Here is a 16,504-nt window from a genome sequence, read left to right on the forward strand (position 1 = left end):
ACCTCTGCAGCTCTCCAGTCCTCTGGCACCCCTAATGCATCTAAACTATTTCATTTAATCTAGTATTGTTCTTAATTTCTCTTGTTAGCCACAGTTAAATCACCTTGTGGGGTTATTATTCCTTAATGGAATTTATATATTTTGTGAATAATCAATTATTTCTTTAAATGTTTGCCATTGCTTATCATTTTTAATCTTTCATGGCGTTGCTGGCAATGCCAACATTTATTGCCCATCCCTAACTGCCCTTGAGAAGGTGGTGGTGAGCTTCCTTCTTGAACCACTGCAGTCCATGTGGTGTAGGTACACCCACAGTGCTGTTTGGAAGGGAGTTCCAGGATTTTGACCCAGCGACAGTGAAGGACCGGCAATATATTTCCAAGTCAGGATGGTGAGTGACTTGGAGGGGAACTTCCAGGTGGTGATGTTGCCATGCACCCACTGACCTTGAACTTCTAGGTGGTAGAGAGGTCCTAGGTTTGGAAGCTGCCGTCTATGGAGCCTTGGTGAGTTCCTGCAGTGTATCTTGTAGATGGTACACACTGCTGCTACTGTGTGTCGGTGGTAGAGGGAGTGAATGTTTGTGGATTGGGTGCCAATCAAGCGGGCTGCTTTGTCCTGGACAGTGTCAAGCTTCTTGAGAGTTGTTGGAGCTGCACTCATCCAGGCAAGTGGAGAGTATTCCATCACACTCCTGACTTGTGCCTTGTAGATGCTGGACAGGCTTTAGGGAGACAGGCGATGAGTTACTCGCTAGAGAATTCCTAGCCACTGACCTGCTCTTGTAGCCACAGTATTTATAAGCTAGTCGAGTTCAGTTTTTGGTTAATGGATCTTGATAGTGGGGGATTCAATGATTATGGTGTCATTGAATGTCAAGGGGTGATGGTTGGATTCTCTCTTGTTGGAGATGGTCATTGCCTGGTACTTGTGTGGCACAAATGTTACTTGCCACTTATCAACCCAAGCCTGAATATTGTCCAGGTCTTGCTGCATTTAGACATGGACCACTTCAGTATCTGAGGAGTCACGAATGGTGCTGAACATTGTGCAATCATCAGCGAACACCCTTACTTCTGACCTTATGATGGAAGGAAGGTCATTGATGAAGCAGCTGAAGATGGTTGGGCCGAGGACACTACCCTGAGGAACTCCTGCAGTGACGTTTCGGTACTGAGATGATTGACCTCCAACAACCACAACCATCTTCCTTTGTGCTAGGCATGACTCAAACCAGCGGAGAGTTTTCCCCCTGATTCCCATTGATTCCAGTTTTGCAATGGCTCCTTGATGCCACACTTGGTGAAATGCGGTCTTGATGTCAAGGGCAGTCACTCTCACCTCACCTTGGGAGTTCAGCTCTTTAGTCCATGTTTGGATCAGAGCTGTAATAAGGCCAGGAGCTGAGTGGCCCTGGTGGAACCCAAACTGCATGTCAGTGAGCAGGTTATTGCTGAGTAAATGCCGCTTGATAGCACTGTTGATGAACCCCTTCCATCGCTTTACTGATGATCGAGAGTAGACTGATGGAGCGATAATTGGCCGGGTTGGATTTGTCATGCTTTTTGTGCACAGGCCATACCTGGGCAGTTTTTCACATTGCCAGGTAAATGCCAGTGTTGTAGCTGTACTGGAACAGCTTGACTAGGGGCGTGGCAAGTTCTGGAGCACAAGTCTTCAGGATTATTGCCGGAATATTGTCCAGGCATCTGTGATGCTGGGAACCTCCGGAGGAGGCTGAGATGGATCATCCGCTCGAGACTTCTGGTTGAATCAAATGCTTCAGCCTTCTCTTTTGCACTGATGTGCTGGGCTCCTCCATCATTGAGGATGGGGATATTTGTGGAGCCTCCTCCTCCAGCGAGTTGTTTAATTGTCCACCGTTATTCATGGCTGGATGTGGCAGGACTGCAGAGCTTAGATCTGATCCATTTGTGTTTGATGGCTTAGCTCTGTCTATCACTTGCTGCTTATGCTGTTTGGCACGCAAGTAGTCCTGTGCTGTAGCTTCACCAGGTTGACACCTCTGCACTCTTCATTGAACCAGGGTTGATCCCCTGGCTTGGTGGTAATGATAGAGTAGGGGACATGAAGTTACAGATTGTGGTTGAATACAATCCTGCTGCTGATGGCACAAAGCACGTCATGGATGCATAGTTTTGAGTTACTAGATCTGTTCAAAATCTATCCCATTTAGCATGATGGTAGTGCCACACAACACGATGGAGGGTATCCTCAATGTGAAGGCAGGACTTCGACTCCACAAGGACTGTGTGGGGCTCACTCCTACCAATACTGTCGTGAACATATGCAACTGCGACAGGTAGATTGATGAGGACAAGGTCAAACAGATTTTTCCCACTTGCTGGTTCTCTCACAACCTGCTGCAGTCCTAGTCTAGCAGCTATGTCCTTTAGAATTCAGCCAGTTCGGTCAGTCGTGGTGCTCCTGAGCCACTCTTGGTGATGGATGTTGAAGTCCCCAGCCCAGAGTACAATCTGAGCCCTTGTCACCCTCAGTGCTTCTTCCAATTGGTGTTCAAATGGAGGAGTACTGATTCATCAGCTGAGGGGGTACGTGGAAGGTGGTAATCAGCAGGAGGTTTCCTTACCCAATTTTGACCTGATGCCATGAGATTTCATGGAACCCAAAGTTAATGTTGAGGACTCCCAGGGAACTCCCGACCATATATCACTGTGCTGCCACCTCTGGTGTGTCTGTCCTACGGGTGACACAAGACATACCCAGGGATGGTGATGCCTGGGACATTGTCTGTAAGGTATGATTCTGTGAGTGTGACTCTGTCAGACTGTTGCTTAACTAGAATAAAAGCAGAAATGTAATGGATTTTATACTGTTGAAGAGGGGGTGAAGCAAAATAAAAGGGCAGGGATAGGTGGCAGCTCATGAGAGATTTGACAAAGATGTCTTGGACACATGACTAAAGGAGTGGTAATGATAGTGCTAAAGACTAAGGCAGGTGTTAATAGTGGCGTAAAGGTCAGATAGCAGAATGTGTTAGTAGCAGAGCAAGGGTCGGCGCTCTCTGAAAGCAAAACATAAGAACAAGTTACAGACTGGCCCTTGTGGGGGAAAAGAAAATCAAAATGGAGGACAGAGTTCATGATCTGAAGTTTCTGAACTTTAATATTGAGTCCGGAAGGCTGTAAAGGGCCTAATCGGAAGATAAGGTGCTGTTCCTCCAGTTTGCTTTGGGCTTCACTGAAACATTGCAGCAAGCCGAGGACAGAAATGTGAACAAAATGCCTAACTGAAATGACATGCAACCAGAAAGCTGGGGGTCATGCGGACTAAGTGAAGGTGTTCCACAAAGCCGTCACTCAGTCTGTGTTTAGTCTCCCCAATGTAAAGGAGTTGCTTGACTAGTCTGTGAGACAGCGTTCCCAATTTTGGCACAAGTTACCACCTACTTACAAATTAGCAAGGAAGACTCTGCAAGGTCGACAGGTCTGGGTTTGCTATTGTCGTTTCCGATGCCTAGGTCAATGCTGGGTGGTACACCCAGTTCAATTCCTTTTAGACCTTGTAGTGGTTTGGTAGAACTGAATGATTTGCTAGGCCATTTCAGAGGCATTTAAGGGTCAACCACATTATTGTGGGTCTGGAATCACATGTAGGCCAGACCAGGTAAGGGCAGCAGATTTCCTTCCTTAAAGGACATTAATGAACCAGATGGGTTTTTACAACAATCGATGATACTTTGATGGTCACCATTACTGAGGCTAGCTTTATATTCCAGATTCATTAACTGAATTTGAATTCAATGTTGTGATTTGAACCCACGTCCTAGAGAATTAGCTCTGGGTTACTAGCCCAGTGACATTACTATTATGCCATTGCCTTTTTCTATGTTGAACCAGCACATGCAGATGGAAAATTATGAAAGTTCAGGGCAAACAAATTTCTAAACCTGTATCTAAAGGAGCTCTAGCTTTGGATGCCTTTTCTTCCTCTAGTGGGAATGTGTTTATATCTGCATTATTGCTTCTTCCAAAGACCTACCATTGTTGAATTGTTGGAAAACGTGCTGGGGAATGGGATGAGGCCAGGTGGATTGTTCTTCAGCTGGCACAGATAGGATGGGCAGAGCGGCCTCATTCTGTGCCATAATTTTTTCTACATCTGCTAAATTTCCTAAATGCCTGAAAAGGAGGAAAGTGCAGAGATGTGGAGAGAGGGCTGGGGAGTGACAGTGGAATGGCTCCTGAGCAGAGCCAGCACAGACATGATGGGCTGAATGGCCTCCTTCTGTGCCGTAACGATTCTATGATTCTAATCACTGTTTTGGCTACCAGTTTTTAGTTGTAGTCCACCCTGGCCTGATTACTCTTCATTCACTGCAATTAGCTCTCCTCCAGTTATGGGGAGGTTGTGGCATAGTGGTATTGTCACTGGACAAGTGATCCAGAGACCCAGGGTAATGCTATGGGGACCTGGGTTTGAATCCCACCACAGCAGATGGTGGGATTTGAATTAAGTAAAAATCTGGAATTAAGAGTCTAATGATGGCTACAAAACTATCATTGATTGTCAAAAAAACCCATCTGGTTCACCAATGTCCTTTAGGTAAGGAAATCTGCCGTCCTTACCTGGCATGGCCTACATGTAAGTCTTAAATGCCCTCTGAATGAGGGCAATTAGGTATGGGCAATGAATGCTGGAACCCCATGAACAAATAAAAAAAATACTTTTATGCTTGATTGTTCCTTGTGCCTCCCCTCACTACATCATCCTTTTCCAGTACTATAATAGCTTATTTTATCAATACTGCTACCACCCCCCATCCCTATCTCTGAATCCCTTGAAGCCAGGGATATTAAATTCCAAATTCTCTGCTGCTTTGGGCTATTGAAACTTATTTAGTGAATGTGATAATCCCTAAGGATGGCCATTCACTTACTGTCCTGAATGCTCCATAGCTGCTGGCTGACCACCTCCAGGAATGTCAAATCCAGGACATTTTCCGCCCTCCCAACCGCAATGACCTGCACTGAGTCCAGCCGCTCTTCAAGCTCAGAAATCCCTAACTCCAGCGGCAGGAGGCAGTTCCTGCTCCCATGGTTAACTTGAAATGTCCTGCTGTTCTCATGTGGTTCAGGGATGAAAGGCAACAGATCTCAGCTGCCCCTGCATTCTATTTCCAGTCTGCTTATAGATTGTTATATTTATATTATATGCACATCTGTTATGTGGTTTATCCTTGAAACTCCTTAACTCTTACTTTAGTTCTTCATTTAATTTTTGCAACCAACAGATTCTTTTATAATACAATTTCAAATTGTTTTGTATACTTCCCTATTGCAGCTTATTTTACCCCTCAATACTCTAATTTCTTAGCCTCCAATCTCTGCATTGCTCTCCCTGTCCCTGTCTCTCTCCTCATGCCTGTCCTGTACTGATATTCCTCAATCTTCCTGTGATGCTTTCTCTGTCTCTCTCTCCCTGCACCCCCACGACGTTCTCCCTCTCTCTCTCTCTCGTGCTCTTTCTCTCGCTTCCCGTGCCTGCTCTGTACTGATATCCCCCAATCACCCTGCCACTCTCTCTCTCCCTGTCTCTCTCTTTCTCCCTCTCTCTGTCTCTCTCTCTCCCCGTGTCTGTCCAGTACTGATATTCTTAAGTCCTCTTGCGACGCTCTCTCCGTCTCTCTCCCTGTGCTTCCTGTAACTCTCCCTCTCTCTCTCTGCCTCTCTCCGTGCCTGCCCTGTACTGATATTCCTCAACCCTCCTGCGATGTTCACCATCTCTATCTCTCTCCCAGTACCTGCCCTGTACTGATGTTCTTCAATCTGCCTGCGACGCTCTCTCTTACAGCATCTCTGTCTAGGGGAGGTGGTGACATGGTGGTATCGTCATCAGACTAGTTCTCTAGATACCCAGGATAATGCTCTGAGGATCCGGGTTCAAATCCCACCATGGCAGATGGTGAAATTTGAATTCAATAAAAAATCTGCAATTAAAAATCTAATGATGAAACCATGAAACCACTGTTGAATGTCATAAAAACTCATCTGGTTCACTAATGACCTGTAGGGAAGGAAATCTGCTGTTCTTACCTGGTCTGGCCTACATGTAACACAGCAATGTGCTTGACTCATAAAAGCCCGCTGAAATGGCCTAGCAAGCCACTCAGTTGTCAAGGGCAATTGGGAATGGGCAATAAATGCCGACCCAGCCAACGATGCCCACATCACATGAATGAATATATTTAAAAATCCTCATGCGATGCTTTCTTTGTCTCTTTTTCTCTCTCTCTCTCTCTCCCTGTGCCTACCCTGTACTGATATTCCTCAATCCCCCTGCCGCTCTCTCTCTCTCTCCCCGTGCCTGTACTGTACTGATATTCTTCTATCCTCCTGCGATGCTCTCTCTGTCTCTGTCTCTCTCCCTGTGCCTGCCCTGCACTGATGAACCTCAATCCTGCTGAAATGCTCTCTCGTTCTCCGTCTCTGTCTTGGGGAGGTGGTGGTATGGTGGTATTGCCACAGAACTAGTAATCCAGATACCCAGGCTAATGCTCTGGGGATCCGGGTTCAAATCCCTTGGCAGATGGTGAATTTGAATTCAATTAAAAACTCTCTCTCTCTCTCTCCTTGCCTGCCCTGTACCGATATTCCTCGATCCTCCTGTGACACTCTCTCTGTCTCTCACTCTGCCTGACCTAGTCTGAAATTCCTCAGTGCTCCTGCGACGCTGTCTCTGTCTCTCTCCCCATGCCTGTGCTGTACTGATATTCCTCAATCCTCCTGCGATGCTCTCTCTGTCCTGTCTCTCCCCGTGCCTGCTCTGTACTGATATTCATCAATTCTCGTGCAATGCTCTCATTGTCTCTGTCTCTCTCTCCGTAAACCCCTTCTGCACACTGTCTCTAAATGTGTTCACATCCTTCCTATTGTGTAGCGCCCAGAACTTTACACAATACTCCAGCTGATGTCGAACCAGTGCCTTATATAACTCCCTGCTCTTGTACTCTGTGTCCCTATTAATGAAGCCTCGAATACTGTATGCTTTAGAAACAGCCCTCTCTATCTGTCCTGCCACCTTTAATGACTTATGTACATATTCACCCAGGCCTGTCTGCTCCTGCACACCCTTTAGAATAGTATCCTTTATTTTATACTCTCTCTTCAAGTTCTTTGTACCAAAGTGCATCACCTCACACTTCTCCACATTGAACTTCATCTGCCACCTATCTACCCACTCTACCAATGTGTCAATGTCCTTTTGAAGTTCTACACTATCCTCCTCACAGTTCACAATTCTCCCAAGTTTTGTGTTGTCCGCAAACTTTGAAATTGTCCTCTGCACATCAAGATCTAAACCATTTAGATATATCAGGAAAAGCAAGGGTCCCAATACCGATCCGTGGGGAACTCCACTACAAGCTTTCTTCCAGCCCAAAAAATACCCATTAACCATTACTCTGTTTCCTATCCCTCAGCCAATTTTGTATCCACATTGCTACTGTCCCTTTTATTCCAGGACCTATAACTTTCCTCAAGTCTGTTGTGTGGCACTGTATCGAATACCTTTTGGAAGTCCATATACGCCACACCATCAGCCTTGCCCTCACCAGCCATCTCTGTTACCTCTTCAAAAAACTCCAGCAAGTTAGTTAGACACGATTTTCCTTTAACAAATCCATGCTGACTCTTCCAAATCAATCCACAGTTTTCCACGTGACTATTAATTCTATCCCGAGTAATTGTTTCTAGAAGTTTCCCCACCACCGAAGTTAAACTGACTGGTCTGTAGTTGCAGGGCAGATCTTTACAACCTTTTTTGAACAAGGGCGTAATGTTTGCAATTCTCCAGTCCTCCAGCACCTCCCCCAAATCCAGGGGACATTGAAAGATTATTGCCAGTGCCTCTGCAACTTCCACTCTCATTTCCTTCCATATTCTTGGATGCATCTTATCCTGTCCCAATGTCTTGTCAACTTTAAGTACCGACAGCTTGTCCAATACCACCTCCTTATCAATTTTAAACCCTTCTAGTGACTGAGTTTCCTCCTCTGTCACCATAGCCTGGGCAGCATCTACCTCATAGGTAAAGATCGATGCAAAGTATTCAATTAATACTTCAGCCATGCCTCTTACCTCTATGTGCAAATCCCCTTTATGGTCCCTAATCGGCCCTACTCCTCCTTTTACCACCCTCTTACTACTGATGTGCTTATAGAATACTTTGGGATTTCCTTTTATGTTAGCTGCCAGTCTTCTTTCATACTCCCTCTTTGCTTCTCGTATTTGTTTTATCACGTCCCTTCTGAACCTTCTGCATTCAGTTTGATTCTCAATTATATTTGCTACCTGACACCTGTCATAAGCACACTTTTTCTCCTTTAACTTAATTTCTATCTCCATTGTCATCCAGGGAGCTGTGGATTTGTTTGCCGTACCCTTCCCTTTTGAGGGAACACACCTTGACTGTGCCCAAGCCATCTCCTCTTTGAAGGTAGCCCATTATTCAGCTACTGTTTTTCCCATCAACCTTTGGTTCCAGTCTATCTGGCCCAGCTCCTCCTTGCCCCATTTGAAGTACATTCTCTGCCAATTGACTATTCTTACTCTGGATTGACCAATGTCACTTTCCACCATCATCCTAAACCTTATAATGCAATGATCGCTATCCCCTAAATGTTCCCCCACTGTCACTTGATCTACTTGGCCCACCTCATTCCCAAGAACCAGGTATAGCAGTGCCTCCTTTCTTGTTGGACTGGACACATACTGCTGTAAGAAATTGCCCTGAACACAATCTAGGAACGCTTGTCCCTCACTGCCCCTTACACTACCACTATCCCAGTTTATATACAAGTAATTAAAGTCCCCCATTATAACTACTCTATGATGTTTACACCTCCCTGTGTATTCCTCATTCCTCCTGTGGCGCTGTCTCTGTTTCTCTCCCCATGCCTGCTCTGTACTGATATTTCTCAATCCTCCTGCTACGCTCTCTTTCTTTGTCTCTCTCCCCATGCCTGCCCTGTACAGATATTCTTCAGTCCTCCTCCGATGCTCTCTCTTTCTGTCTGCCTCTCTCCCCGTGCCTGCCCAGCACGGAAATTCTTCAATCCTCCTCCGATGCTCTCTATTTCTCTGTCTCTCTCCTCGTGCCTGCCTTGCACTGATATTCTTCAATCCTCCTCCGATGCTCTCTATTTCTCTGTCTCTCTCCTCGTGCCTGCCTTGCACTGATATTCTTCAATCCTCCTCCGATGCTCTCTATTTCTCTGTCTCTCTCCTCGTGCCTGCCCTGTACTGATATTCCTCAATACTCCTGTGATGCTCTCTCTCTCCCTTTGCCTCCTGCAATGGTCTTTTTTGTCTTTCTCCTTCCCTCCCTGTACTGATAATCCCCAAACCTCTCTCTATGCTCTCTACCACTCTCTCCATGCTTGCTGATATTCTTCAATTCTCTCACAATGTTCTCTACCACTCTCTCCGTGCCTGTAAGTGTATCGATGCCCTTCAGCTTCCTGCTATGCTCCACTTTGTGGCTAAGCTTTCACCTGCCCACTTTCTGCCTCTTGGTACTCCCTCACTAATGCTTTTTGATCTTGCTGCTTCTTTCTGCACCCTCAAAGCCTATAGTTTTGATCATGCTTTGATTGGCATTCAGAATTCTTCCACTACTATTAAGTCTTTCCTCTGCTATGTGAAACACCATGGGAGACTCTTGTATATTTAACATGCTAAATGTGGGTTATTGAATTGGAACACTGCAGAACCTGAGCTTTGTATTCAGAATTCACTATTCAATACCGTTCTTATTTCCTTAGTAAGTCTGTGTTACGAACCAAATTCTGTTATTTTGAAGCAGTCTGATTGATGGCTGATGCTGTAATGGCATAATTTGTCCCATGGCGTTAAAGTGGTTTATCTAACCTGTCATTGATTGATGGGCTAAGACGTCATATGGACTCTGGCAGCCTGAGAGCCACAGTGTTAGTCCAGAACAATGGCACAAACTGAAGCAAATCAGCATGTGAACATATACAGAAATGCATGTGGAAACACACCCATGCAGCATGCTCACACTGATGCACGCTCACACACGCACACTCACACACATACAAGCTGATGCACGCTCACACACGCACACTCACACGCATACAAGCTGATGCACGCTCACACACGCACACTCACACACATACAAGCTGATGCACGCTCACACATGCACGCTCACACACATACAAGCTGATGCACGCTCACACACGCACGCTCACACACATACAAGCTGATGCACGCTCACACACGCACGCTCACACACATACAAGCTGATGCACGCTCACACACGCACGCTCACACACATACAAGCTGATGCACGCTCACACACGCACGCTCACACACATACAAGCTGATGCACGCTCACACACGCACGCTCACACACATACAAGCTGACGCACGCTCACACACGCACGCTCACACACATACAAGCTGATGCACGCTCATACACGCACGCTCACACACATACAAGCTGATGCACGCTCACACACGCACGCTCACACACATACAAGCTGATGCACGCTCATACACGCACGCTCACACACATACAAGCTGATGCACGCTCACACACGCACACACACACATACAAGCTGATGCACGCTCACACGCACACTCACACACATACAAGCTGATGCACGCTCACATACGCACACTCACACACACAAGCTGATGCACGCTCACACACGCACACTCACACATACAAGCTGATGCACGCTCACATACGCACACTCACACACATACAAGCTGATGCACGCTCACACACGTGCACGCTCAAGCTCACACACATGCACACATGCCCGATTTCACACGTGCCCACCCGCGCACATGCCTGCACACTTGCCCACCTGCGCATGTGCACAAACACATACTGCACTCCGCTGAATCAGCTAGTTTATTCATGCACTTTTTCCTTTCCCCCATTCACCTGCCCCCCCCCCTACCCTATTCAGGACACATGCTATACTGCAACTCCACACATCTTGTGTTCTTTAGCAAACTGTCCAGCTGTGGAAGACATCACAGATGAGCATGATCCTTTGCTCACTCAATACAGTTACTGTCAGTGAGGTTTACTGCATAACAATCACTGGCTACAAACCCACACAGATTTTTCCCTCCTAAATCCAGGGGCACCAAGCCTCGTCCAGCTTCTTACTGGCTAACCTAACATAGATTGTTGATCAAAGTGGAGAGCCTCCTGGTCTGTCTGATGGAAACTCATGGTGAGAAACCGAAGTAACTGGAGCCTGTAGCTTGAGCTGCTCAGTGAGTTTATGCAATCTTTATGGTTTCATTTCTTCCAAATATCAGCAGTCTTTAGTCAATTGAGAATATTTTCCTGAACCTTTTAGTGTCAGTTTCTACAAGATGCCTCTTTTCCCTCCAGTTATGCAGCTTTAAGTTATCAGTTAACGGTGGCCAGAGATGGAGACAGCTTAACATTTAAAAAATAAATTGTCTCTTTTTTTAAATCCACTGCCCACTCTCAATTTTAAGTGTTTATTTCCTAACAAGGTCCAAGGAAGTATTCAGTCTCCCGAGGCTGACAGCCCCTGTGCTGAAACATATCACTGCAATATGTTCGATAAGAGTAGTGAGTGTCAATCAGAAGTAGTTTGATTGATCAAAATTCCCGACAAGTTGATGGTCAGTGTGTAAGAGGTAAGATGGTGGAGTAAGTGGGCAGTATCCCACAGCTTTACTGGATGCTGAATAAAGAGCTCAGAATCTCCCAACACCTGTCCTGAATGAGCAGCTGGTACCCGAGGGACAGAGAAGGCCAGTGAACGGTTATTTGAGTTTGTTGTGATTGAAATGTAGCTCTATTGATCCACATTCAGACTGTATTTCAAAAGAGAAGGTGGTACATTGTAACCAGTCAGAGGCACTGATGGTGAAAACCACAGAGCACGATGAAGTGTGTACTGCAGATTTACTCACCCCTTGCACTCTTCTTTTACAGTCTATCCAGGCGAGATTGGAACTGGCTAAAGAGTTGGGCACTGGGATATCTATCTGGGAACTGGGACAAGGGCTGGACTATTTCTATGACTTGCTATGAAAAGGTCGCTGAGTGCCACAAGGACGTGCCCTTGGCAGCTTTGAGACTGTTTCCAAAAGCCCAACGAGCTGACCAGAGCCAATCAGTGTCACTCTACACAGTTCCAGTGTCCAGCTGAGTTTTAGGAAGAATTTGAAGTTTAAATAAAAATTGAAACTTTAACCTGGAACTAGAAGTCCAGTTCCTAAAGCTCCTCTTTCAATAAAAGTTTCTATGAGAACTTCTCTGTCTGTTTGAGTTCCTTCTTTGCTCTCCACAATGGACAAGTTTCCTGTCATAAGGTTCTCAGTCTGTGCTACCTTGTACAACATCTACTTGTCTGGTTCTGATGATGTCGTCATACATACTGGAGACGGGATTTAATTCCGACTCAAACAAAGGTTTTCTCAGACCCAGTAAACCAAAGCCCTGAGCAAAGGCCTAAACCTGATGCCAATTGCAGCCGAGGGGAATAACTGAAGTACATCTATTTCTAGGGATTTATTGCTTCTGAGAATGGAGCACAATCTGAGAACTTGCTATGGGGAGAGGGACTTGACCTTGAAAGTTGCTGTTTGTGTGTACAGTCAGGTCAGTGTGTTGCTGCTGAAAAGATGACCGCAGAACCACTGTGTCCTTGGCTGAGTTGACAGCACACCCACTTCTGTTAGCAGGTTACATTCAAACCCCATTTTCAGGACTTATGCTAACTTTATTCTGTGTCCAGCTTTTAATGCTGTGTTGCATTATTGCCATGTTGTCAGAGGTATTGTCTTTATGGGATTGTAGAACATTACAACAAAGGAAGAGGCTGTTTGATACAACCTGTCTGTGTCAATGTTTAGGTCCATGGGTCAGCCATGGTCCATGCCATATTCCAGCTCACTCCTGTTGGGAAACCATGTCTTCCAGAACTGTATTGTCTTTTAAAATTTGGAAGGACATTGCATTATTTAGACCTGGGAACAGACCTGGATTTTTTATTTAAGAAAAGTCATAAGTTTGCCTTGGACTGTGAGCAAGCATGCCTTTTCTAAGAAATCACATGACTTCAGGTAAATGACCAGCGTAGCACTTGAGGAGGAGAGCTTTTTGCTCATTTAAACTGTAATTACTTTTATAGCTGGAAAAAGAAACTGCTTTAAAGGCAAAGGCCTGAGTAATTTACTGGAAATAACCTGACAGAGATGAGTTATGTTTTGAACTTAGTTGTGAATGAACTGAGAAGGGGAAAAGCTGCCCAGCTCACACCCTCCTTGCCTTGCTTGAAATACAGTGTGGTTATCAGTATCCAGCTAGGAATCCTCATCCCAGGGGAATTTGTCTGTATGTGGAAACCCAAGAGGCTAAGAAGTGGAGGATTGATCCGGCTCTATTCTCCTTCATGCCGAAGCTCCATTAGTGAGAACCTCCACACATCTACTAGGGCTAGCAGCCCACCTTCACATGAGGGAGTACCAGATCAATGGTGTCAAAACCCGGCAAACTTTATCCTTTTTTATAAAGTTTTTTCAACTACCCATCTCTGCAGAGACCCTATTTGTTTGTCCTTTGTTTGTGTGTGTGTTGGGATATTTTAAAAGGGATAGATAGTTACACTTCCAGATGAAAAATTGTGTTAACTAGTTCTTGAATCTTTTTTTAAAAAATAAGCTTGCTTTCATCATAAATCAATCATTCTGAGTTTATTGAAAGAATCTCACAGTGCAGAAGAGGCCCTTCGGCCCATCGAGTCTGCACAGACACGTGAGAAACACCTGACCTACCTACCTAATCCCATTTACCAGCACTTGTCCCATGGCCTTGAATGTTATGACGTGCCAAGTGGTCATCCAGGTACTTTTTAAAGGATGTGAGGCAACCTGCCTCCACCACCCTCCCAGGCAGTGCATTCCAGACTGTCACCACCCTCTGGGTAAAAAAGTTTTTCCTCACATCCCTCCTAAACCTCCTGCCCCTCACCTTGAACTTGTGTCCCCTCGTGACTGACCCTTCAACTAAGGGGAACAGCTGCTCCCTATCCACCCTGTCCATGCCCCTCATAATCTTGTACACCTCGATCAGGTCACCCCTCAGTCTTCTCTGCTCCAACGAAAACAACCCAAGACTATCCAACCTCTCTTCATAACTTAAATTTTTCATCCCAGACAACGTCCTGGTGAATCTCCTCTGCACCCCCTCCAGCAATCACATCCTTCCTATAATGTGGCGACCAGAACTGCACACACTACTCCAGCTGTGGCCTCACCAAGGTTCTATACAACTCCAACATGACCTCCCTACTTTTGTAACCTATGCCTCAATTGATAAAGGCAAGTGTCCCATATGCCTTTTTCACCACCCCACTAACATGCCCCTCCACCTTCAGAGTTCTATGGACATACACGTCAAGGTCCCTTTGTTCCTCAGAACTTCCTAGTGTCATGCCGTTCATTGAATACTTCCTTGTCAAATTACTCCTTCCAAAGTGGATCACCTCACACTTTTCAGGGTTAAATTCTATCTGCCACTTATTTGGCCATCCCATCTATATCTTCCTGTAGCCCAAGACACTCAACCTCACTGTTAACCACCCGGCCAACTTTGTGTCATCCGCAAACTTATTAATCCTACCCCCCACATAGCCATCTATGTCGTTTATATAAATGACAAATAATAGGGGAACCAGCACAGATCCCTGTGGTACGCCACTGGACACTAGCTTCCAGTCACTAAAATATCATTCTGTCATCACCCTCTGTCTCCTACAACTAAGCCAATTTTGAATGCACCTCATCAAATTACCCTGTGTCCCATGTGCATTTGCCTTCTTTATAAGTCTTCCATGTGGGACCTTATCAAAGGCTTTGCTGAAATCCACATAAACTAAGAAGCCTGGTTAACTTCTCTTTTGTTCTGGGTCTAATGGTAGCGAAGCTAAACAATTGGCCATTTTGTTAAACGATTTAAACATTTACACTAATGGTATGACCTGTGGAGTAGCGGGGCTAAATCAACTGCGTACTCACCCCATCCAGCTCATAACATTCCCCATTCTCCATAATATTCTTTATTGTCAAGTCACATCTAATTCTGTTAAAATGTTTTATATGGATTCTGCCACAAACTACTACTGAAGCCGATTATACCCACCCTTCAATCTCCCCTTCAATTCTTGTTGTGCTCCTGTTCCACTTGTGATGAAATGGCGAGAAATCTCTCACTAGATACCACATTGTAACCTTTCATATCACATCACTGTGAATCTTCAACATGCAAATTAAAGCCTCAGATACTCCAGTGTCTTAATGACAAACCCCTTATCCTCAATAACATCCTAGTGGACAGACACTCTATATTTACCATCCTTGTTATTAAAATGCCTTTCAGATGAGACTGTAAGCAATGAGACTACATCTCTTGTTCCAATGCCTTATTTGGATGGATGTTTCAAGCAGCATAACACAATTTGAAGTGTTAGTGATACCTCTTCCTCAATCATTACCATGGCATCCTTTAGTTCACTTGCTGCGCATGGGATCTTGCTGTGCCCAGCTGCCTGCCATGTTTGTCTACATAATAGTAATGATTGCATTTGGTTGTGCAGTGTGAGTTATTTCTATAGACTGTGTTATGATCCCAGCTGATGTTACTACTGGACAAGTCAGATCCCAGGGTGGAACCCGGCTTGATAGATCCTAACTTTTATTTGTTGTTTAGAAACATGGAGGGTGGCTACTGAGCAGAGTCACAGGAGTTAGCTGATGAACTTTTAACAAAAGAATCAAACATTTATTAAACAACAAAAAGATGAACTGCTACTCCTTCACCCATAACAATACCTTTACAGATATATATAGATTCGTAAGAATAACACAAGTTACAAAAAATCTACCTTGCACTCTAATGTTCACATTAAGTACAGTGTCCAGGTAAACCAATAGGTAACCTGTGGTTAGACACACCACGCTGTGAAACTAAGTGATGGATGCCACCCTAAATTAATGCTATGAATCTCCCATCAACTCCCCCCAGACGCTTGTCACACTGTGAGCCAACCGGTCTCACATGAGGGTTCCAACCTCCACTCCCGAAGAACTAGCTTTGGAACCTTCACTCAAACAATGCTTTCACTTGGTCATTTTCCACAAGGATCTACCTCCAGGGTTTCAACCTCTCCTGATGTTCCTTCCCCTGGATCGCCATGTTCATTCAAGCTTTGCCTTCCACGCGCACACTCTCAGATACTCAGCAGTGCCAACAGGACACCACTACTTCACAGGCCCATAGTAAGGAGTCACCAACCTTTGGCTGACTCCTCGGATCTTCTGACCTCTTGCAAGCCTACTTTGCCCTGATTCTGCTCCCCACAGCTTTCTCTCTTTAATTTGGAGCCTTTTCCTCTGCTCCTTACTTTAACTTTACTGAACAGGATCTTGTTCTAGATTCCTGT

The 16,504-nt window shown here is 45.2% G+C and overlaps 1 protein-coding gene across 1 annotated transcript in view; it reads left to right on the plus strand.

Annotated features, from left to right (window-relative positions):
* chid1 (chitinase domain containing 1) overlaps positions 1–12,313 on the plus strand; it is a 116,109-nt gene extending 103,796 nt beyond the window's left edge. Inside the window, 2 exon segments of the mRNA XM_078549597.1 lie at positions 8,398–8,478; positions 11,995–12,313. Coding sequence (XP_078405723.1) covers positions 8,398–8,478; positions 11,995–12,093 — 180 coding nt within the window. The 3' untranslated portion in view covers positions 12,094–12,313.
* Positions 12,314–16,504: the final 4,191 nt, after the last annotated feature.

This window comes from Cetorhinus maximus, chromosome 9, assembly GCF_964194155.1.
Source record: "Cetorhinus maximus chromosome 9, sCetMax3.hap1.1, whole genome shotgun sequence".
NCBI classification, from domain to species: domain Eukaryota; kingdom Metazoa; phylum Chordata; class Chondrichthyes; order Lamniformes; family Cetorhinidae; genus Cetorhinus; species Cetorhinus maximus.